Genomic DNA, 24,065 nt, shown 5'->3' with positions numbered 1-24,065 from the left:
TTTCAACTATTTTGAATTTACCAAGGCTAGATTTATGGCCCAGGATGTGATCTATCCTGGAAAAGGTTCCGAGTGCACTTGAGAAAAAGGTGAAATTCATTGTTTCGGGGTGAAATGTCCTATAGATATCTATTAGTTCTAACTGGTCTATTGTATCATTTAAAGTTTGTGTTTCCTTGTTAATTTTCTGTTTAGTTGATCTATCCATAGATGTAAGTGGGGTATTAAAATCTCCCACTATTATTGCATTATTGTTAATTTCCCCTTTTATACTTGTTAGTAATTGTCTTACATATTGCGGTGCTCCTATGTTGGGTGCATAAATATTTATAATTGTTATATCTTCATCTTGGATTGATCCTTTGATCATTATGTAGTTTCCTTCTTTGTCTCTTTTCACAGCCTTTGTTTTAAAGTCTATTTTATCTGATATGAGTATTGCTACTCCTGCTTTCTTTTGGTCTCTATTTGCATGGAATATCTTTTTCCAGCCCTTCACTTTCAGTCTGTATGTATCCCTCGTTTTGAGGTGGGTCTCTTGCAGACAACATATATGGGGGTCTTGTTTTTGTATCCATTCAGCCAGCCTTTGTCTTTTGGTTGGGGCATTCAACCCATTTACGTTTAAGGTAATTATTGATAAGTACGACCCCGTAGCCATTTTCTTTATTGCCTTGGGTTCGAGTTTATACACCCTTTCTGTGTTTCCTGTCTAGAGAAGATCCTTTAGCATTTGTTGGAGAGCTGGTTTGGTAATGCTGAATTCTCTCAGCTTTTGTTTGTCTGTAAAGCTTTTGATTTCTCCTTCATATTTGAATGAGATCCTTGCTGGGTACAGTAATCTGGGCTGTAGGTTATTTTCTTTCATCACTTTAAGTATGTCTTGCCATTCCCTCCTGGCCTGAAGAGTTTCTGTTGAAAGATCGGCTGTTATCCTTATGGGAATCCCCTTGTGTGTTATTTGCTGTTTTTCCCTTGCTGCTTTTAATATTTGTTCTTTGTGTTTGATCTTTATTAATTTGATTAATATGTGTCTTGGAGTATTTCGCCTTGGGTTTATCCTGTTGGGGACTCTCTGGGTTTCTTGGACTTGGGTAATTATTTCTTTCCCTATTTTAGGGAAGTTTTCAACTATTATCTCCTCAAGTATTCTTTCATGGTCTTTCTTTTTGTCTTCTTCTTCTGGGACTCCTATGATTCGAATGTTGGAGCATTTAACATTGTCCCAGAGGTCTCTAATATTGTTCTCATTTCTTTTAATTTGTTTTTCTTTTTTCCTCTCTGTTTCATTTATTTCTACAATTCCATCTTCTAGCTCGCTTATCCTGTCTTCTGCCTCTGTTTGTTCTACTGTTCTACTGTTCTACTGTTTGTTCCCTCCAGAGTGTTTCTGATCTCATCTATTGCATTATTCATTGTATATTGACTCTTTTTTATTTCCTCTAAGTCCTTATTAAACCTTTCTTCCATGTTCTCAATCCTTTTATCCAGGTTATTTATCTGTAACTCCATTTTGCTTTCAAGATTTTGAATCATTTTCACCACCAAAATTTGAAATTCTTTATCAGGTAGAGTCCCTATATCTTCCTCTTTTGTTTGTGTTGGTGGGCATTTATCTTGTTCCTTTACTTGCTGGGTATTTCTCTGCCTCTTCATCTTGCTTATAATGCTTTACTTGGGGTGGCCTTTCCCTCTTCTGGCCGTTTGTGGAGATCTCTTTATTAGTTTCCTCTCTGTGTGTGGGGTTGGACAGGTGACTTGTCAAAGTTCCCTGGTTATGGAAGCTTGTGTCGGTGTTCTGGTGGGTGCAGCTGGATTTCTTCTCTCTGGAGTGCAATGAAATGTCCAGTAATGAGTTATGAGATGTCAGTGGGTTTGGAGTGACTTTGGGCAGCCTGTATATTGAAGCTCAGGGCTAGTTTCTTGTGTTACTGGAGAATTTGCGTGGTATGTCTTGCTCTGGAACTTGTTGACCCTTGGGTGGTGCTTGGTTTTAGTGTAGGTATGGAGACGTTTGATGAGCTCCTATCGATTAATGTTCCCTGGAGTCAGGAGTTCTCTGGTGTTCTCAGGATTCGGCCTTAAGCCTCTTGCCTCTGGTTTTTGGTCTCATTCTTGGAGTAGCCTCTAGACGTCTCTATCTGTCATTTCCAAGGTGGTTCCCTCTGTTTATCTTCTGTTTGCTGGTCTCTTCAGTGTCTAATTTCCGCCCTGATATTAGGGGGTGGATGGACACTTTTTAAGGCTCAGTTGTTCAGTCCTGTTCTGGGAAGGGAGGAACGCTGCAGTCGAATATCTCTGGCATCTGTGGGGAGTGCTCGCAGTGTTTCGGCCACACTGGGTTTGCCCCCGCTCACAGCACGTATGCTGTCCCAGTCTATACTGCACAGGCTCCAGGTTGCTCTGCCGGGAACTGTTTGAGGCCGGCGCCGGATTGTATGCACTTCCCAGGTCTGAGCGGCTTAAGTTCAGTTTCTCAGGTACTCCACAAAGGCGCAGACTTGGTTGGGCCTGCGTTTTGTGCCTTCCCTGTCCGAGCAGCTCAGGGGACCAGGTGTTTGGCGAGCGCTGTCTCTGTGGCTTATCGCCTCCCCAGTCCCCGCCACTCAGTTTTCTGGGTGTACAACCAGCGCACCTTTTCAGGGGGATATCGACCGGCCCAAGCCCAAGAAGTCCTGAATAGCAACAAGCCTGTCTGGAGTTTGTATCAGATGCCTTTCTGGGGCCGCGGTTGCCCGCTCCGGCTCTGGCTGCGCTCCCTGCCTGTCTCGGCGGGGGATGGGGGATGGGCCAGCCGCAGCCAGCTCACTCTGCTCAGTCCTTTATTCTGTGAGCGGGGCTGGCCGAGTCGTAGGTTAGAGCTTTCCGCCTTTTCGTGGGGAAGCTATCCCACAGTCTGCTTTGCTCTCCCCAGTTCTCTCAAATTGTTCTCGCAGCATTCAAGCCCAGTCCTCTCTCTAAGCAGTTCAGCCGGCTCCTCCCTGCCCAGCCCCCGCTTGCTAATGGCGTATGCAGGCATCTGCGCCGCTTCTCCGCTGGGAGTTACCGTTTGGCGGGTAATCTGTGGGTTTTTTAAAAATCTTAAAAAAAAAGAGGGTTATGTGTTCCTCTGAGCTTCCAAGGCTCGCCACAGATTCGCCAGTGAGAGTGTTTCCTGGTGTTTGGAAAGTTCTCTCTTTTTAAAGCCTCCCTTCCCAGGACGGAGCTCCGTCCTTACTTCTTTTGTCTCGCTTTTAATCTTTTATGTTTTTTCCTACCTCCTTTCGAAGACAATGGGCTGCTTTTCTGAGTGCCTGACGTCCTCTGCCAGCATTCAGAGGTTGTTTTGTGGACTTTACTCCGCGTTCAAATGTTCTTTTGATGAATTTGTGGGGGAGAGAGTGGTCTCGCCGTCCTATTCCTCCTCCATCTTGTTCCTTCTCCCCTCAAATTGCTTTTCAAAAAGTTTGTACCAAATTATTCTCTGGCCAGGCTTAATGCTGCACCAGTTTTAGCAAAGAGTTGTCCTAAAATCAGGTAGACAGAGCAACGAAGAGGCAGGGTGGCAAGAAACAGATCTGGATGGACATATGGAAAATGAAGTACCATTCGGGCTCCCCATGTGGCACTATTGGTAAAGAACCTGCCTGCGAATGCAGGAGACTTAAGAGACTGCGGGTTTGATCCCTGGGTCAGGAAGATCCCCAGGAGAAGGGCACAGCCACCTACTCCAGTATTTTTGCCTGGAGAATCCCATAGACAGAGGAGCCTGGTGGGCTACAGTCCATGGGGTCACAAAGAGTTGGACACAAAGTACAGTTAAAAAGGCATTTTAAATCCACAAGAACAGAAAAAAGTAGTGAGTTTTCAGTAACAGATTAGCCATTTGGAGGATGGGGAAAATGAAATCTCTGCCTCATACAGTTTACAGTAAGAATTTACTCAGTTTTGATTCTGTTTTTGTTTAAATTTCCTGAAACAATTCTGCTGCTGGTAATGGTAAAGTTACTCTTTTTGCATCAACCTTCCCATAAGTAAAACTATAGCAACATCTATAACTGAAACCTCTGGACAAAATGTTAAAAACAATTATAACAATTAATCTCAGTCATGGAGAATCAGTGATTGAAAGAAGGGAATGACACAGAGTGAGTTTCCTGGGTTATACTGCTTTCAGTCTAGAGAAGATTGCACTTGGGCTGGACAGCTGAAAACTCAAATAGGAAATTTATGGTCTTAATGACACTAAAACCAGACAACAAAGACAATAGTAATTGCAGCAGCATCAAATGAAGAAATAAAACTTTCTATTTTAAAAAATTTCTTTCTGATAGAAAGAGAACCAGAAAGGAGGAGCCCTCAAATTCTGTGGATAAACTCAGTTCAAATCTCTGCTGACCCCTGAACCATGCATGTGTGGGTTAGAATTCAAGCTGCCAACTTTATTATTTTTTTTTATTTTATTGGAGGCAAATTACCTTACATTAATATATTGGTTGGTTTAGTCATACATTGACACGAATCCGCCCCGGGTGTACATGTGTTCCCTTTCTTGAACCCCCTTCCCACCTCCCTCTTCCTCATATCCTCCCTCCAGGTCATCCCCGTGCACCAGCCCCAAGCATCCTGTATCATGCGTCGAACCTGGACTGGTGATTCATTTCACATATGATAATATACATGCTATATTGCCATTCTCCCAAATCATCCCACCTTCACCCTCTCCCACAGAGTCCCAAAGACTGTTCTATATACCTATGTCTCTTTTGCAGTCTCGTATACAGGGTTAAGGTTACCATCTTTCTAAATTCCATATATATGCGTTCAGTTCAGTTCAGTTCAGTTCAGTCGCTCAGTCGTGTCCGACTCTCCGCGACCCCATGAATCACAGCATGCCAGGCCTCCCTGTCCATCACCAACTCCCGGAGTACACTTAAACCCATGTCCACAGAGTCGGTGATGCCATCCAGCCATCTCATTCTCTGTCGTCCCCTTCTCCTCCTGCCCCCAACCTTTCCCAGCATCAGAGTCTTTTCCAGTGAGTCAACTCGTCTCATGAGGTGGCCAAAGTATTGGAGTTTCAGCTTTAGCATCAGTCCCTCCAATGAACATCCAGGATTGATCTCCTTTAGAATGGACTGGTTGGATCTCCTTGCAGTATAAGGGACTCTCAAGAGTCTTCTCCAACACCACAGTTCAAAAGCATCAATTCTTCGGCGATCAGCTTTCTTCACAGTCCAACTCTCACATCCATACATGGCCACAGGAAAAACCATTGCCTTGACTAGACGGACCTTGGTCGGCAAAGTAATGTCTCTGCTTTTTAATATACTATCAAGGTTGGTCATAACTTTCCTTCCAAGGAGCAAGCGTCTTTTAATTTCATGGCTGCAATTAGCATCTGCAGTGATTTTGGAGCCCAAGAAAACAAAGTCTGACACTGTTTCCACTGTTTTTCCATCTATTTCCCATGAAGTGATGGGACCAGATGCCATGATCTTTGTTTTCTGAATGTTGAGCTTCAAGCCAACCTTTTCACTCTCCTCTTTCACTTTCATCAAGAGGCTTTTGAGTTCCTCTTCACTTTCTGCCATAAGAGTAGTGTCATCTGCATATCTGAGGTTATTGATATTTCTCCCAGCAATCTTGATTCCAGCTTGTGCTTCTTCCAGCCCAGCGTTCCTCATGATGTGCTCTGCATATAAGTTAAATAAGCAAGGTGACAATATACAACCTTGACGTACACCTTTTCCTATTTGGAACCAGTCTGTTGTTCCATGACCGGTTCTAACTGTTGCTTCCTGACCTGCATACAGGTTTCTCAAGAGGCAGGTCAGGTGGTCTGGGATTCCCATCTCTTTCAGAATGTTCCACAGTTTATTGTGATCCACGCAGTCAAAGGCTTTGGCATAGTCAATGAAGCAGAAATAGATGTTTTTCTGGAACTCTCTTGCTTTCTCCATGATCCAGCGGATGTTGGCAATTTGATCTCTGGTGCCTCTGCCTTTCCTAAAACCTGCTTGAACATCTGGGAGTTCACGGTTTACATACTGCTGAAGCCTGGCTTGGAGAATTTTGAGCATGACTTTACTAGCGTGTGAGATGAGTGCAATTGTGCGGTAGTTTGAGCATTCTTTGGCATTGCCTTTCTTTGGGATTGGAATGAAGACTGACCTCTTCCAGTCCTGTGGCCACTGCTGAGTTTTCCAAATCTGCTGGCATATTGAGTGCAGCACTTTCACAGCATCATCTTTCAAGACTTGAAATAGCTCCACTGGAATTCCATCACCTCCACTAGCTTTGTTCGTAGTGATGCTTTCTAAGGCCCACTTGACTTCACATTCCAAGATGTCTGGCTCTAGGTCAGTGATCACATTATCGTGACTATCTTGGTCGTGAAGATCTTTTTTGTACAGTTCTTCTGTGTATTCCTGCCACCTCTTCTTAATATCTTCTGCTTCTGTTAGGTAATATATGCGTTAGTATACTGTATTGATGTTTTTCTTTCTGACTTACTTCACTCTGTATAATAGGCTCCAATTTCATCCACTTCATTAGAACTGATTCAAATGCATTCTTTTTGATGGCTGAAAAATACTCCATTGTGTATATGTACCAAAGCTTTCTTATCCATTCATCTGCAGATGGACATCTAGGTTGCTTCCATGTCCTGGCTATTATAAACAGTGCTGCAATGAACATTGGAGTACATGTGTCTCTTTCAATTCTGGTTTCCTCGGTGTGTATGCCCAGGAGTGCGATTGCTGGATCATATGGCAGTTCTAGTTCCAGTTTTTTGAGGAATCACCACACTGTTCTCCATAGTGGCTGTACTAGTTTGCATTCCCACCAACAGTGTAAGAGGGTTCCCTTCTCTCCACACCCTCTCCAGCATTTATTGCATGTAGACTTTTGGATAGCAGCCATTCTGACTGGTGTGAAATGGTATCTCATTGTGGTTTTGATTTGCATTTCTCTGATTATGAGGGATGTTGAGCATTTTTTCATGTGTTTGTTAGCCATCTTTATGTCTTCTTTGGAGAAATGTCTGTTTAGTTCTTTGGCCCATTTTTTGATTGGGTCATTTATTTTTCTGGAATTGAGCTGCAGGAGCTGGTTGTATATTTTGGAGATTAATCCTTTATCAGTTGCTTCATTTGCTATTATTTTCTCCCATTCTGAAGGCTGTCTTTTCACCTTGTTTATAGTTTCCTTTGCTGTGCAGAAGCTTTTGATTTTTATTAGGTCCCATTTGTCTATTTTCGCTTTTATTTCCAATATTCTGGGAGGTGGGTCTTGGAGGATCCTGCTGTGATTTATGTCGGAGAGTGTTTTGCCTACGTTCTCCTCTAGGAGTTTTATGGTCTCTGGCCTTACATTTAGCTCTCTAATCCATTTTGAGTTTATTTTGGTGTATGGTGTTAGGAAGTGTTCTAGTTTCATTCTTTTACAAGTGGCTGACCAGTTTTCCCAGCACCACTTGTTAAAGAGACTGTCTTTTCTCCATTTTATATTCTTGCCACCTTTGTCAAAGATAAGGTATCCATAGGTGTGTGGATTTATCTCTGGGCTTTCTATTTTGTTCCATTGATCTATATTTCTGTCTTTATGCCAGTACCATACTGTCTTGATGACTGTGGCTTTGTAGTAGAGCCTGAAGTCCGGCAGGTTAATTCCTCCAGTTCCATTCTTCTTCTTCAAGATTGCTTTGGCTATTCGAGGTTTTTTGTATTTCCATACAAATTGTGAGATTATTTGTTCTAGTTCTGTGAAAGATATCATTGGTAGCTTGATAGGGATTGCATTGAATGTATAAATTACTTTGGGTAATATACTCATTTTTACAATATTTATTCTTCCAATCCACGAACACGATATATTTCTCCATCTATTAGTGTCCTCTTTGATTACTTTCACTAGTGTTTTATAGTTTTCTATGTACAAGTCTTTTGTTTCCTTAGGTAGATATATTCCTAAGTATTTAATTCTTTTCGTTGCAACAGTGAATGGAATAGTTTCCTTAATTTCCCTTTCTATTTTCTCATTATTGGTTAAAGGAATGCAAGGGATTTCTGTGTGTTGATTTTATATCCTGCAACTTGACTGTAATCATTGATTAGCTCTAGTAGTTTTCTGGTAGAGTCTTTAGGGTTTTCTGTGTAGAGGATCATGTCATCAGCGAATAGTGAAAGTTTTACTTCTTTTCCAATTTGTATTCCTTTTGTGTCTTTTTCTGCTCTGATTGCTGTGGCCAAAACCTCCAGAACTATGTTGAATAGTAGTGGTGAGAGTGGGCACCCTTGTCTTGTTCCTGACTTTAGGGGAAATGCTTTCAGTTTTTCACCATTGAGGATAATGTTTGCTGTGGGTTTGTCATATATAGCTTTTATTATGTTGAGATATGTCCCTTCTATTCCCACTTTCTGGAGGGTTTTTATCATAAATGGATGTTGAATTTTGTCGAAGGCTTTCTCTGCATCTATTGAGATAATCATATGATTTTTATTTTTCAGTTTGTTAATGTGGTGTATTACGTTGATTGATTTGCGGATATTGAAGAATCCTTGCATTCCTGGGATAAAGCCCACTTGGTCATGATGTATGATCTTCTTAATGTGTTGTTGGATTCTGATTGCTAGAATTTTGTTAAGGATTTTTGCATCTATGTTCATCAGTGATATTGGCCTGTAGTTTTCTTTTTTTGTGGGGTCTTTACCAGGTTTTGGGATTAGGGTGATGGTGGCCTCATAGAACGAGTTTGGAAGTTTCCCTTCCTCAGCAATTTTCTGGAAGAGTTTGAGTAGAATAGGTGTTAGCTCTTCTCTAAATTTTTGGTAGAATTCAGCTGTGAAGCCATCTGGACCTGGGCTTTTGTTTGCTGGAAGATTTCTGATTACAGCCTCTAGTTCTGTGTTTGTGATGGGTCTGTTCAGATTTTCTATTTCTTCCTGGTTCAGTTTTGGCAAGGTGTACTTTTCTAGGAATTTGTCCATTTCTTCCAAGTTATTCATTTTATTGCCATATAATTCCTGATAGTATTCTCTAATAATCCTTTGTATTTCTGTGTTGTCGATTGTGATCTCTCCATTTTCATTTCTAATTTTATTGATTTGGTTCTTCTGCCTTTGTTTCTTGATGAGTCTGGCTAGTGGTTTGTCAATTTTATTTACCTTCTCGAAGAACCAGCTTTTGGCTTTGTTGATTTTTGCTATGGTCTCTTTTGTTTCTTTTGCATTTATCTCTGCCCTAATTTTTACAATTTCTTTCCTTCTACTAACCCTGGAGTTCTTCATTTCTTCCTTTTCTAGTTGCTTTAGATGTAGAGTTAGGTTATTTAGTTGACATTTTTCTTGTTTCTTGAGGTGTGCCTATATTGCTATGAACTTTCCCCTTAGCACTGCTTTTACAGTGTCCCAGAGGTTTTGGGTTGTTGTGTTTTCATTTTCATTCATTTCTATGCATATTTTGATTTCTATTTTGATTTCTTCTATGATTTGTTTATTATTCAGCAGTGTGTTGTTCAGCCTCCATACATTGGCATTTTCTAACAGTTTTTCTCTCGTAATTGAGATCTAATCTTACTGCATTGTGGTCAGAAAAGATGCTTGAAATGATTTCAATGTTTTTGAATTTACCAAGGCTAGATTTATGGCTCAGGATGTGATCTATCCTGGAAAAGGTTCCATGTGCACTTGAGAAAAAGGTGAAATTCACTGTTTTGGGGTGAAATGTCCTATAGATATCTATTAGGTCTAACTGGTCTATTGTATCATTTAAAGTTTGTGTTTCCTTGTTAATTTTCTGTTTAGTTGATCTATCCATAGGTGTTAGTGGGGTATTAAAGTCTCCCACTATTATTGTGTTATTGTTAATTTCCCCTTTCATACATGTTAATAATTGTCTTACTATGCTCTTATGTTGTGCTCCTATGTTGGGTGCATAAATATTTATAATTGTTATATCTTCTTCTTGGATTGATCCTTTGATCATTATGTAGTTTCCTTCTTTGTCTCTTTTCACAGCCTTTGTTTTAAAATCTATTTTATCTGAAATGAGTATTGCTACTCCTGCTTTCTTTTGGTCTCTATTTGCGTGGAATATCTTTTTCCAGCCCTTCACTTTCAGTCTGCATGTGTCCCACGTTTTGAGGTGGGTCTCTTGTAGACAACATATATGGGGTTCTTGTTTTTGTATTCATTCAGCCAGCCTTTCTCTTTTGGTTAGGGCATTCAACCCATTTACATTTAAGGTGATTATTGATAAGTATGATCCTGTTGCCATTTTCTTTATTATTTTGGGTTCGAGTTTATATACCCTTTCTGTGTTTCCTGTCTAGAGAAGATCCTTTAGTATTTGTTGGAGAGCTGGTTTGGTGATGCTGAATTCTCTCAGCTTTGGCTCGTCTGTAAAGCTTTTGATTTCTCCTTCATATTTGAATGAGATCCTTGCTGGGTACAGTAATCTGGGCTGTAGGTTACTTTCTTTCATCACTTTAAGTATGTCTTGCCATTCCCTCCTGGCCTGAAGAGTTTCTGCTGAAAGATCAGCTGTTATCCTTATGGGGATCCCCTTGTGTGTTATTTGTTGTTTTTCCCTTGCTACTTTTAATATGTGTTCTTTGTGTTTGATCTTTATTAATTTGATTAATATGTACCTTGGAGTATTTCACCTTGGGTTTATCCTGTTAGGGACTCTCTGTGTTTCTTGGATTTGGGTGATTATTTCCTTCCCCATTTTAGGGAAATTTTCAACTATTATCTCCTCAAGTATTCTCTCATGGTCTTTCTTTTTGTCTTCTTCTGGGACTCCTATGATTCGAATGTTGGGGCGTTTAATATTGTCTCATATGTCTCTAATATTGTCCTCATTTCTTTTAATTCTTTTTTCTTTTTCCGTCTCTGTTTCATTTATTTCTACAATTCTTTCTTCTAGCTCGCTTATCCTGTCTTCTGCCTCTGTTATTCTACTGTTTGTTCCCTCAAGAGTGTTTCTGATCTCATCTATTGCATTATTCATTATATACTGACTCTTTTTTATTTCCTCTAATTCCTTATTAAACATTTCTTGCATCTTCTCAATCCTTTTCTCCAGTTTATTTATCTGTAACTCCATTTTGCTTTCCAGATTTTGAATCATTTTCACAATTAAAATTCGAAATTCTTTATCAGGTAGGTTCCCTATATCTTCCTCTTTTGTTTGTATTGGTGGGCATTTATCCTGTTCCTTTATTTGCTGGGTATTTCTCTGCCTCTTCATCTTGCTTATATTGCTGTTTCGGGGTGGCCTTTCCGTCTTCTGGCAGTTTCTGGAGTTCTCTTTATTATGTAGTTACCTCGTTGTGTGTGGGATTGGATGGGTGACTTGTCAAGGTTCCCTGGTTAGGGAAGCTTGTGTCAATGTTATGGTGGGTGGAGCTGGATTTCTTCTCTCTGGAGTGCAATGAAGTGTCCGGTAATGAGTTTGAGATGTCAGTGGGTTTGGAGTGGCTTTGGGCAGCCTGTATATTGAAGCTCAGTGCTATTCTCCTGTGTTGCTGGATAGTTTGCGTGGTATGTCTTTCACTGAAACTTGTTGACCCTTGGGTGATGCCTGGTTTCAGTGTATGTATGGAGGCATTTGATGAGTACCTATCAATTAATGTTCTCTGGAACAGGAGATCTCTGGTGTTCTCAGGATTTGGACTTAAGCCTCTGCCTCTGTTTTTCAGTCTTATTCTTGCAGTAGGCTCAAGGCTTCTCCCTTTGTTACTTCCAAGGCAGTTCCTTCTGTTGAAAAAGCTCTTCTGTTTTCTGGTCTCCTCAGGGTCTAATTCCCGTCCTGACACCAGGATGCATGGTGAACACTTTTTTTATTTTCCCGGCTCACCTGTTCAGTCCTGTTGTGGGGAAGGAGGAACGCAGCTAACAAACATCCCTGGCGTCTGTGGGGAGTGCTCGCAGTGTCTCGGGTACACTGGGAATGCTCCCGCTCGAGGCGTGTGTGCTTTTCCCTGTTTATGCTGCTTAGGCTCTAGGTTGCTCTGCTGGGAGCTGTCCGTGGCTGGCGCTGGGTTTCATGCACTTCCCAGGTCTGAGCGGCTCGGGTTCAGGTCCCCAGGTACTCCACAAAGACGCAGACTTGGCTGGGCCTGCGTTTTGTGCCTTCCCCGGTCCGAGCAGCTCAGGTGACCAGACGTTTGGCGAGCGCGGTTGCTGCAACTTATCGCCTTCCTGGTCCCTGCCGCTTGGTTTTCTGGGTGTACAACCGGCGTACTTTCTCAGGCAGATATCGACCGGCCCGAACCCAAGAAGTCTCGGTTAGCAAAGGAGCCTGCCTGCAGCTTGGTATGGGAAGCCTCTGGCTGCCCTCCCTGCCTGTGTCTGCGGGGGCTGGGGGCTGGGGGCTGTGGGCTGGGCCCCCCGCTGCCAGTCTGCTCTGCTCAGTGCTTTGTTCTGTGGGCGGGGCTGGCGGAGTCCCAGGTTGCGGCTTTTCGCAGGCTTTTCACAGCCTTTTTGCCTTTTAGCTGCAGCGTCTGCTCGCTATTTTAAGTTGGCGAGCTCAGTTTGCCCTGAAGCGTTCAAGCCCGGTTCTCCCTCTAAGCGCCACCGCCCGCGCCTCCCTGCCCAGCCCCCGCCTGCTAGTGGGGGGCGCGAGCGTCTGCACCGCTTCTCCGCTGAGAGTTTCCTCTGGGCACTTAGTCTGTGAGTTTTAATTATTTATGTCTTTTGTCTCCCAGTTATGCGGCCCTCTGAGGTTCCACTCGCCAGTGTTTCCAGCTGTTTGGAAACTTCTCTCTCTTTTTTCTTTTTTTTAAGCCTCCCTTCCCGGGATGGGACGGAGCTCCCTCCCTCCCTCTTTTGTCTCTCTTTTTTTCTTTTATACTATTTCCTACCTCTTTTCAAAGACTATGGGCTGCTTTTCTGAGTGCCTGATGTCCTCTGCCGGTATTCAGAAGTTGTTTTGTGGGATATACTCAGCATTCAAATGTTCTTTTGCTGATTTTGTGGGGGAGAAAGTGGTCGCCCCATCCTATTCCTCCGCCATCTTCCCATGCTCCCCTCAAGCTGCCAACTTTAAGGCCAAAAGAACTGAAGAAAGATTTCAGCTGTCAGCCATCATACAGGAAACAGAGTTCCCATTTTCAGTCTAGCCAAGTTAAGTAAAACAAAAATATCCCTGATCTTTGGAAGGACATAAAAGAATCCAGATCTACAATATGTTATCACAATATCCATATAAAATCCAAAATTGCTTATCGTTTGGTCAAGAATGAAGTCCAAAATTACTTGATATATGAAGAAACAGGAAAGAAAGTCTCAAAAATAATAGAGATCAACCCTAAGATGACTCAGTTATTGGGTAAGAATTTCATACCAACTTTATGCTTGTGGACACAAAGGAAAATATGCTTATGATGAGTGAAAAAATAAGAATTCTCAGCAGAACAATAGAAACTGTAAAAAACAGAAAATTTTGAACAATGTCTAAAGTAAAAGTTCAAATGACAGGAGAATTTGTGAACTTGAAGCTAGATTGATAGAATTATCCAATCTGAGTAACAAAGAGAAAAAATGATTGAAAAAAGATATAAACAGTCTCAGATATCTGTGCAACAATGCCAAATGGTTTAACATATGATTAAATCAAATCTCTGAAAATAACAGAGAGAAAGGGCAGGAAAAAATATATATGTATATATAATTTTCATTTAAGTATTTATAATGTACATATATTAGAAGAAATAATAACCAGAAATGTCCCCAATTTTGTGAAAGCTTTAACTTTACAGATTCAAGAACTTCAGTGAATTCCAAGCAGTATAATTACAAAGAAAACCACAGTAAAGCATATTCTGGTGAGACTATTGCACACGAAAGATCAAGGGAAAACTTTGAAAGCAATCTAAGATAAAGGGCACATTAAATGCGGGGAACAGTGATTTAAATTATTGTGGACTTCTCACCAGAAACAATGGTAATCAGAAGACATTAGAACAATATCTTTAAAGTATTTTTTAAAATGTCAACTCTGAATTCTATGACCAGTAAATATACCCGTTAAGAATGGTAGCTAGTAAAGGTATTCTCCTTCAAAAAAAAAAAAAGCTAAGAATTTATTGCCAGAAATGCTGAAGGAAATTTTTCAGACTGAAGGGAAATGACACCTGCCAAAGCCTTGAAACTGAAAATGAAATGGAGCAAACAGGAGACAGTAAACATGTGAATAAGCATAAAATCATTTCTCTCTTTTTTTCAAAATACATGTGACTGCTTAAAGTCAAAAACTGTCAGGAAGCATTTAACAGAAGGCTTCCTGTGTGCTGTTTTGGATCTGTCATGAATCCTGTGTTCCTTATTATAGTATGAAATTGTTTACATGTGGATATAATATAAATGACAACTTAGCATGAAAGAGGTGTGTTGAGAGAACATGAGCTATACAGTTGTAGGGTGCATATATTTTATGTAAAGTGGTACAAGATTAATTATAAGTAGACACTGAAATGTTAAGGGTGTATATTGTAATTCCTAGAGCAACCATAAAACATATATGCAAAAGATACAGCAAAAATCCAGTGTACTCCAAATGAACTTTTAAAAAAAATCTATGTGCCTATGCAGAGAAGGCATGAACAAATAAACAACTTCCCACCCCCCCCAAAAAAAGAGGGTACAAACAGAAAGCAAACAGTAATAATACAAGACCCAAATTAGGCCTGTCATTAAATCTATTAAATGTTAATGGATAAAACACTGCAATTAAAAGACAAAGATTGTCAGAATGAGCAAAAAAGCAGCACTGAACTGTATGTCTTCTACAAGACACACATTTTAAAACAATGACATGAATACATTAGAAATAATCAGATGTTAAAAAAAGATATGTAATACAAACAATAAGCACCAGAAAGCCAGAGTGACTGTAGTTCGGTTCAGTTCATTTCAGTCACTCAGTCGTGTCCGACTCTCCGCGACCCCATGAATCACAGCACGCCAGGCCTCCCTGTCCATCACCAACTCCCGGAGTTCACTCAAACTCATGTCCACAGAGTCGGTGATGCCATCCAGCCATCTCATTCTCTGTTGTCCCCTTCTCCTCCCGCCCCCAACCTTTCCTAGCATCAGAATCTTTTCCAATGAGTCAACTCTTCACATGAGGTGGCCAAAGTATTGCAGTTTCAGCCTCAGCATCAGTCCTTCCAATGAACATCCAGGATTGATCTCCTTTAGAATGGACTGCTTGGATATCCTTGCAGTCCAAGGGACTCTCAAGAATCTTCTCCAACACCACAGTTCAAAAGCATCAATTCTTCGGTGCTCAGCTTTCTTCACAGTCCAACTCTTACATCCGTACATGACCACAGGAAAAACCATAGCCTTGACTAGACGGACCTTTGTTGGCAAAGTAATGTCTCTGCTTTTTAATATACTATCAAGGTTGGTCATAACTTTCCTTCCAAGGAACAAGCATCTTTTAATTTCATGGCTGCAATCAGCATCTGCAGTGATTTTGGAGCCCCAAAAAATAAAGTCTGACACTGTTTCCACTGTTTTTCCATCTATTTCCCATGAAGTGATGGGACCAGATGCCATGATCTTTGTTTTCTGAATGTTGAGCTTCAAGCCAAATTTTCACTCTCCTCTTTCACTTTCATCAAGAGGCTTTTGAGTTCCTCTTCACTTTCTGCCATGAGGGCAGTGTCATCTGCATATCTGAGGTTATTGATATTTCTCCCGGCAATCTTGATTCCAGCTTGTGCTTCTTCCAGCCCAACGTTCCTCATGGTGTACTCTGCATATAAGTTAAATAAGCAAGGTGACAATATAAAGCCTTGACGTACTCCTTTTCCTATTTGGAACCAGTCTGTTGTTCCATGTCCAGTTCTAACTGTTGCTTCCTGACCTGCATACAGGTTTCTCAAGAGGCAGGTCAGGTGGTCTGGGATTCCCATCTCTTTCAGAATGTTCCACAGTCTATTGTGATCCACACAGTCAAAGGCTTTGGCATAGTCAATGAAGCAGAAATAGATGTTTTTTCTGAAACTCTCTTGCTTTCTCCATGATCCAGCGGATGTTGGCAATTTGATCTCTGGTGCCTCTGCCTTTTCTAAAACCTGCTTGAACATCTTGGAGTTCACGGTTCACATATTGCTGAAGCCTGGCTTGGAGAATTTTGAGCATGACTTTACTAGCGTGTGAGATGAGTGCAATTGTGCGGTAGTTTGAGCATTCTTTGGCATTGCCTTTCTTTGGGATTGGAATGAAGACTGACCTCTTCCAGTCCTGTGGCCACTGCTGAGTTTTCCAAATCTGCTGGCATATTGAGTGCAGCACTTTCACAGCATCATCTTTCAAGACTTGAAATAGCTCCACTGGAATTCCATCACCTCCACTAGCTTTGTTCGTAGTGATGCTTTCTAAGGCCCACTTGACTTCACATTCCAAGATGTCTGGCTCTAGGTCAGTGATCACGTTATCGTGACTATCTTGTTTGTGAAGATCTTTTTTGTACAGTTCTTCTGTGTATTCTTGTCACCTCTTCTTAATATCTTCTGCTTCTGTTAGGTCCATACCATTTCTGTCCTTTATCGAGCCCATCTTTGCATGAAATGTTCCCTTGGAATCTCTAATTTTCTTGAAGAGATCTCTTGTTTTTCCTATTCTGTTGTTTTCCTCTATTTCTTTGCATTGATCGTTGACGAAGGCTTTCTTATCTCTCCTTGCTATTTTTTGGAACTCTGCATTCAGATGCTTATTACTTTCCTTTTCTCCTTTGCTTTTCACTTCTCTTCTTTTCACAGCTATTTGTAAGGCCTCCTCAGACAGCCATTTCGCTTTTTTGCATTTCTTTTCCATGGGGATGGTCTTTCTCCCTGTCTCCTGTACAATGTCATGAACCTCCGTCCATAGTTCATCAGGCACTCTATCTATCAGATCTAGTCCCTTAAATCTATTTCTCACTTTCACTGTATAATCATAAGGGGTTTGATTTAGGTCATAACTGAATGGTCTAGTGGTTTTCCCTACTTTCTTCAATTTCAGTCTGTATTTGGCAAGAAGGAGTTCATGATCTGAGCCACAGTCAGCTCCTGGTCTTGTTTTTACTAACTGTATACAGCTTCTCCATCTTTGGCTGCAAAAAATATAATCAATCTGATTTCGGTGTTGACCATCTGGTGATGTCCATGTGTAGAGTCTTCTCTTGTGTTGTTGGAAGAGGGTGTTTGTTATGACCAGTGCATTCTCTTGGCAAAACTCTATTAGCCTTTGCCCTGCTTCATTCCGTGCTCCAAGGCCAAATTTGCCTGTTACTCCAGGTGTTTCTTGACTTCCTACTTTTGCATTCCAGTCCCCTATAATGAAAAGAACATCTTTTTGGGTGTTAGTTCTAAAAGGTCTTGTAGGTCTTCATAGAACCGTTCAACTTCGGCTTCTTCAGCATTACTGGTTAGTCACTATCTGACGAAGTCGAGTTAAAGACAAAGGGCCTGAGCAGAGATCTTTAGATAAGATACTAACTTCTCTAAAGGTCCCTCCAGCCTGTGCCCATGCCATGCTGGTCAGTTTCTGAGAAAGACACTATTTTAGTTGGGTCAGTTTTCTTTTGTGGGACTCCAAACCAAATGTGAGATTCCAGGTGGAGTCAGGCTACTGAAGGAAGGCTCTCCCCTTGCTGAGCGTGGCGTTAACATGACTGTTGGGGCAGCCTTCGAGCAGACATGTACCATGAATCTCTTGGAAAGGGAGAAAAAGGGGAAATTTTCCCTTGTGAGAAAATTGTATGTATGTATTTGTGTAATGCTTTATTCTTTTCAACGTAAACTTGAAGTTTAGGGAATTCTACATGGATTTCTAGAATATTCACCCCAGAAATGAGCAGTTTCCTCTGAGACCGCATGTATTTCAGAATCCAAAACTATCCTCCAAAAAATACAAAAAAGAAGCAAGTTCAGTGTTAGGGCTGCTTCCTTGGGTGTAAAAATCGGAACAGAGGATGCCCTACCTCTTGTTCATCAGTTTAGTTGCTTGGCCACTGCTGCCTTCTGGCCAGGGTACCCCCTTTCTCATTCGTCCACTGATTCCCAGATTCGGTCTTGTGTTTTCTTAACCACAGGGATGTAGAGGGGGAGGATCACCTGCGTAAGCGAGCCCTGCAGGGGCCATTCGCCTTCACCACAGGGGAGGCCATCCTGTACGAGAGCAGCCTCCCAGGCCCCCTGACTGCCCTCCCAACCAGGAAGAGGACCAGGGCAAGGATGGGCCCCCCCACTGACCAGGGCTCTGTGTGCACAGGCGCTCTCCTTGGAGCTACGAGGCAGCAAGATGAATCTGCGTACTTGTGCTGCCTGGCCCCAGCCTCTCGAGGCTCAGCTTTGGAGAGGCAGGGGTCTCATGACAAATGTGAAGACAAGCAGGAGAAAGGGGAGGAGGAGGAAGACCGCTCCCTGCTGACCCTCATCGAGAGCCTGCTGGAGAAGGACATGGAGGAACAGCCCGACCTCTGCTCCACCCTACAGCATCTGGATGTCATGGACCTTGACCAGAGTCTGTGGGGAAAGAGCCTTCTGAGGGCAGACTCAGACACTGCAGGGTCTCAGACCTGCTGCCTGCTGCCTCCCAGCCAGGAAAGGGGCCCCCACAGCAAGGAGGAGGCACTTTTTCATGGCAGTGGGAATGTGGGCTCACCCCTACCAGACAGCACAACTGCTTCACAGACCCCGAAGCCACAGTCTTCTCTGGATGCAGGCCAGCCAGCCATGGCGGTAACTCCACCTCAGAACAGAGGCACAGTGCCTAACTACCTTCATGCACACACCCAGCATTGTCTCACCTCCAGCTCCACACTCCAAAGCCCTCCGTGGTGGCAGCCTCGGCATAGCCAGGTGGCCCCTCTCGGTTTGGGAATGTTCAAGAAACCAACACCATTTGACCTCATCTCACTGCCTGAGGCCCCCAGCCCGAGCCAGTCAGCCCAGCTGTTTCAGTCAAACTGTGCACTTTCACTCCCTTTAGGACAAAATGTCCCTGGACACCTGGCTCAACCAGGCCTTGGGAATCTGGATTTTTGCAAAGAATCCTTTCCCTGGACACCCTCACAGAGTAGTCAGTGTCAGGGGCCCCTAAATGCCTCAGAGTCTACATCTTTTGCCAATCCATGTGGCACCCATTCCTTGGACAGCATTTGGGATTCTCATGACCAGAGCCAGCCAGTAGTGGTCCCTGTGGAAGTGGGGGCAGAGCAGGGAGCAGGAGAGGCCCAGCCTGACCCCGTCAGCTCCCTGTGGTCTACCACAGCTGATCCTTGCCTTCTTTGGGGAGGGCCAGCCAGTGGCATTCCTTCCAACTTGTGCACGAGTCATCCCCTAGTGCCACATGGGGCACTTGGTCCACCACAGGATACACCTGGGAGTCAGGAGCAGCCACCCCATTTCCTGGGAGGGAGCCAGCTCTCAGGGCACCCTGCCTATCCTCCCCAGGCACTTCTGCATGGACCCTTGGCTACCCAGGGCTCTTCCAGTGCAGGCCTAGGCCTGGTCACCAGGCAGCATCAGTGGGTGCAAATGGGGCTGCAAACCCAGGAACATTGCAGGCAAGTGAGAGAAGGAGCACCAGGTGTCCAGCATCTGGGCGGCCACCTGAAAGATGCCGGTCCCCAGGCCCTGCAGCTAAGTCCCTTCCTGTCCTTGGAGAGCAGCTCCCCAGGCACAGGAAGAAGCCAAGGCAACAGCCCGGCTGAGCCCACGAGGCACAGCAAGGACAGACTGGCCATCCCAGCACCAAGTGCTGTGGGCCAACACCAGATGCAGTCCAGCCCAGCCCTGCCTCCCTGCCCTCCTGATCCAGCCCGGCCATCCCCCTCCATGCAGAGCAGCCACAGCCTCCAGTCCCAGGTAGGTGTTGCATTCAGAGCCCCAGGGACCTGCGGGCAAATCTGGACAGCAGAGGAGGCGCCTGGGCTGGCCAAGTGGGGCCTGGGCACAGTGTTGCTGTGAGGCTCCAGTGCAGGGACACATGAAGGGACATTGCAAACTTAGCCGATCACTGTCAGTGTTGGTCAGTGAGGCACGTGGTGGCAGGAACGGCTGGACGCCTGGAGAACCCTGATTATAAGCCTGAGCCCTCCAGCTACCTTCCCTTCCCTCCTTGGTGTCTCCTGGACCATCACTGAGCCCAGCTTTGGACACCCAGAGCTTGAGTTGACCGTGAGTATTTTGAATTCAGTGCCCACTTCTGCTCTGCTTGCACTTCCTGGCACCACTTCCTGTGCCCACGAGAGGTTACCACAGGAGCACTGCTCACTTACCTAATGCTCCACACACTCTGATCGTCACATAACTGTCACTTAATACCCTTAAACGCAGCTTTGGGTGAAAGTCACACTGTGTGACCTTTCTGCCTCCCACAGGGGAGCGAGTGCTCGGGTCTTCCGTGATACCATGGTGCCCTCGGGGCTAAGGTTGCCCCGTGGAGCTGCATTTGGTGCTTCCCCACCCCACTACTCCCTACTCTCTTCTGGGTTTTCTGCCCCTTTTTCACGTCACACAGCCAGCCCTCATTCTGCAACTCTCAGGCTCCCATGTCTCAGGAGCCCTGTGCTCATACCCCTTTCCCTCTGTCATGGGTTAGAAAGTCAGAAGACCAAATTTGTTAGACTTATATCTGAAACCAAAGCAGATTCCTAATTAAAGCCTCAAATTTGCCTCTTTTATAAGCAAGTGTCAATTTCAGTTACTTGGACTAACCCTCATCTTGTGTAATTTTGTTCTAACTTAATATTCCCCATTTTCCTAACAGCCGTATCACCAGAACAAAGCACACAGCATCACGGCACTTAGGGCTCCAGGCCCAAAAGGAAACACGTTTTTCTCCAAATTCTGACTTAGAGGGATGGCATCATGCTTTGTACCCAGTGTCTGTGGATGTGACTGGGGGCCTTAACTGCTGACATTTTTCCTGGAATTGAAGTATCTTAAAGGTTCATATCTTGGCAAATATCTGATTTTTTTCTATGTGTATAAAAGCATGTATCTGAAAGCTTATTCTCTGGATCCCAAAGATATTTTTTTTCCTTCATTTTATTTTGTGCACTTTGTACTCAAAAAGTATACAGAATTCTCTTCTTTGTTTAAAAAGCAATGTCCAAATCACAAAAATGTTAATAGGAAAGGGGCATAGTGAGGATCCAACCTCCCAGGCCAGTCCCAACATTTGCCTGAAAGGGTCCCCAAGCCCTGAGGTTTGGCAACCACATTTCTAGGCTCAAGGCTGAGGCTCAGCACCAGATAGCCTATCTGTGACCAGGGCCATCCAGTTGCATGGTTCCTACAGCATGGAGACATGCTGACAGCCTCTAAGGAGAAGGGATGTGTGGCCCTTGAAAGGGCTCAGCTGTTATCCAGGGTCGTGCACAGGAGTAGTAGCCCTCCTAGGGGGCAGGCTTGGGACAATGTGGATGGGGGATCCAGGCAGGGGAACAGCTTCCTTGGGGCCTCTGTCTCACAGCAGAGCAAGAGGGGAAAAGTCGGCAAGGCTCAAGCTACTCGTGCTTGTCCTCCCACAAAGGGTTCAGAATGGACAAGGCTTAGGGAGCACGTCTACCTTCTCTTGTGGCTTGAACCATAGGACTCATTGTTCAGGAGCTGAAATGGACCTTTGATGTCATCAAGTATGACTTCACCATCTGGCTTGCTCACCTCTGTCACCCTGAACCTGGCCCTGGAGGTGCATATTGAGTGTCTGTTGCGTGTGAGAACAAGTGACTGTTCAGGTGAAGAAACCACAGAACCGAAACACCAAAAGGCAAGGGACCTGTCCATTTCAGAGCTGGCTGAGTCCACCACCAGTTACCAGGAACCACATGACCTGCACGTGTCACGGAGCCGGAGGGAAGCCATCATGCTCCTTCTCCACAGTACTGGATGTGCTGGTCATTGTGCCAGTCGATGGTGACGCTGTGTTGTGAACGGGAAGTCTGCCACTTTGAACTCTTGGACCCAAAACCCCCAGCCATCAGCTAAGACCTTGCAACCTGATAAATGAGAGAAAACAAACACAAAAATGCTCAAATGTTTCAACCTTCTCTCTCAAACCAAAAATTACAGCCTCCCATCGTGGGCTAAGGTAAAATTCTCTATCCTCATGTAGGGTCTATTTGTGGGGAGCATCATGTCCTATCAGACAATGGTCTGTCTGGACTACTTTTTGTGTTTTTCTCTGTCCAAAGAAAGCAGTTTAATCAACATCAGCACATGTGCTTGAACACTCTGAGGCCTGCCATGATGTGAAGACTTGTCCTTCAGTGGGATTTTCAGCTGGGTCATAAGCTTTATAGAACTGCTCTCAAAGTTCCATGTAAAGTGCAGACTCATTACATGTGTGTAATAGTTAACACGCACATCCTGCTTCTCCATGTGTTTGGTTGCTCCTTACAGACTAGCAAAACACTAGTGTGAATACCTCTGGTGGTTCCATCACATTCAGTTCAGTTCAGTTCAGTTGCTCAGTTGTGTCTGACTCTTTGCGATCCTGTGGACTGCAGCTTGCCAGGCTTCCCTGTCCATCACCAACTCCTGGAGATTACTGAAACTTATGTCCATTGAGTCAGTGATGACATCCAACCATCTCATCTATCACAGTGCTGAGTAACAAATCACCCCAAAACCTAGGAGATTAAAACAGCAACTATCTTCCCTATGGTGCAATGGGCGCTCCGGCCTCACTCGTGTGGCCGTGGTCATCAAGGAGCCCAGCTGGGGTTCAAGGTTCTGTGATGTGCCCTCAGATGTGTCTGGCAGTTTGCTGGCTCAAGGCAGCAACTATGTCAGGCCTCAATCTGATGCAGACAAGTTGAAAACAGCTGTGAACACATGAACTCATTTTAAAGCAGAAAACCACAAGTTCCTTTCAAGGAGGCTTGCTGGTTCATCCTGACGAGCAGCCAGCCATGTGACTGCCCAAGTGCTGTCTGGCGTGGGTCTGTCCTTTGTCTGCTCAGAATGTGCTCTTGTTGCCTGAAAGCGTTCAATCTCATGTAAACTGCACTCTTGTCCCAGACATTGCAGGATCCCTGTTTAGTAAAGCACGAAGCCATCATCCGTACCCTTGATGCAGCTCCATTGTCCCAGAAAGATGAATCATTTCATGGAGCAGATCAGTCTCCCTAATTGTTGGGATGTACAGCATAAGAAAGACTAAATTTGGTTTAATTAACATCTTGGCAGTAATAGCCTTTAATCAAACATAGTCCATGCCCTCCTCAGAGAAGGCAATGGCAAGCCACTCCAGTACTCTTGCCTAGGAAATCCCATGGATGGAGAAGCCTGGTAGGCTGCAATCCATGGGGTCGCTAAGGGTCGGACACAACTGAGCGACTTCACTTTCACTTTCACACATTGGAGAAGGAAATGGCAACCCACTCCAGTGTTCTTGCTTGGAGAATCCCAGGGACGGGGGACCCTGGTGGGCTTCCATCTATGGGGTCACACAGAGTCGGACACGACTGAAGTGACTTAGCAGCAGCAGCAGTCCATGCCCTCAGCAAAATGTTATTTTCTTTATTCAAAAAAAGAAAATATATTTTACATGGCCAGCGTCATAACCCCCTAGATACAATTCTTGACTTAGCTTACAAAAGCAGATGTATATACATGTATTTGTGTGTTCATGTCTGCTCCACGTCTGCCTCATCTTTGGTGAGTGGAGCTTTCTAAAAATTTGTATTTGTGGTCTGTGTCAAGCAGAAAGAGCTGAAGTAGATGTATATGTGAAAACCATTCTGGCATGTGAGAATAGATGATTAAACTGTGTTCTTCCTTTCTACTAATAATAGTTTGAAAATAATTGATGATTGTCCTTTTGAGATGGCACACATTCTTCAAGACACCAGTGTTCCAGAAACATCTTCTGTGGCTGCTGTAATTCAGACTCAGTGATGGGGCTGATGAAGAGGACTGAGGGCTGCCTATGGACCCAGACACACTGTTTCCACAACCAGTACAGGTGAAGGGGTGGCTGAGTGCCTAACCATCAGGGCTAGAACTGGCCAGAGGAGGCAGGTGGGAGGGCAGAGTGAAAGGGGAAAGACTGTGTGGGCTTGCCCATTGGCTG

General features: G+C 43.8%; 1 protein-coding gene across 1 annotated transcript in view; it reads left to right on the top strand.

The window, feature by feature from the left end:
- The window catches only part of LOC148778648 (uncharacterized), a 74,248-nt gene extending 51,665 nt beyond the window's left edge, over positions 1-22,583 (top strand). The window contains exons 13-14 of the mRNA XM_088827819.1: positions 18,073-19,849; positions 20,754-22,583. Of these exons, the coding sequence (XP_088683945.1) occupies positions 18,073-19,849; positions 20,754-20,837 (1,861 nt within the window). The 3' untranslated portion in view covers positions 20,838-22,583. The remainder of the gene's footprint in view (positions 1-18,072; positions 19,850-20,753) is intronic.
- Positions 22,584-24,065: the final 1,482 nt, after the last annotated feature.

Source organism: Moschus berezovskii, chromosome 1, assembly GCF_049115385.1.
Source record: "Moschus berezovskii isolate FMDL1 chromosome 1, NW_MosBer_1.0, whole genome shotgun sequence".
NCBI classification, from domain to species: Eukaryota; Metazoa; Chordata; class Mammalia; order Artiodactyla; family Moschidae; genus Moschus; species Moschus berezovskii.
This window is presented reverse-complemented; position numbering and strand designations above follow the sequence as displayed.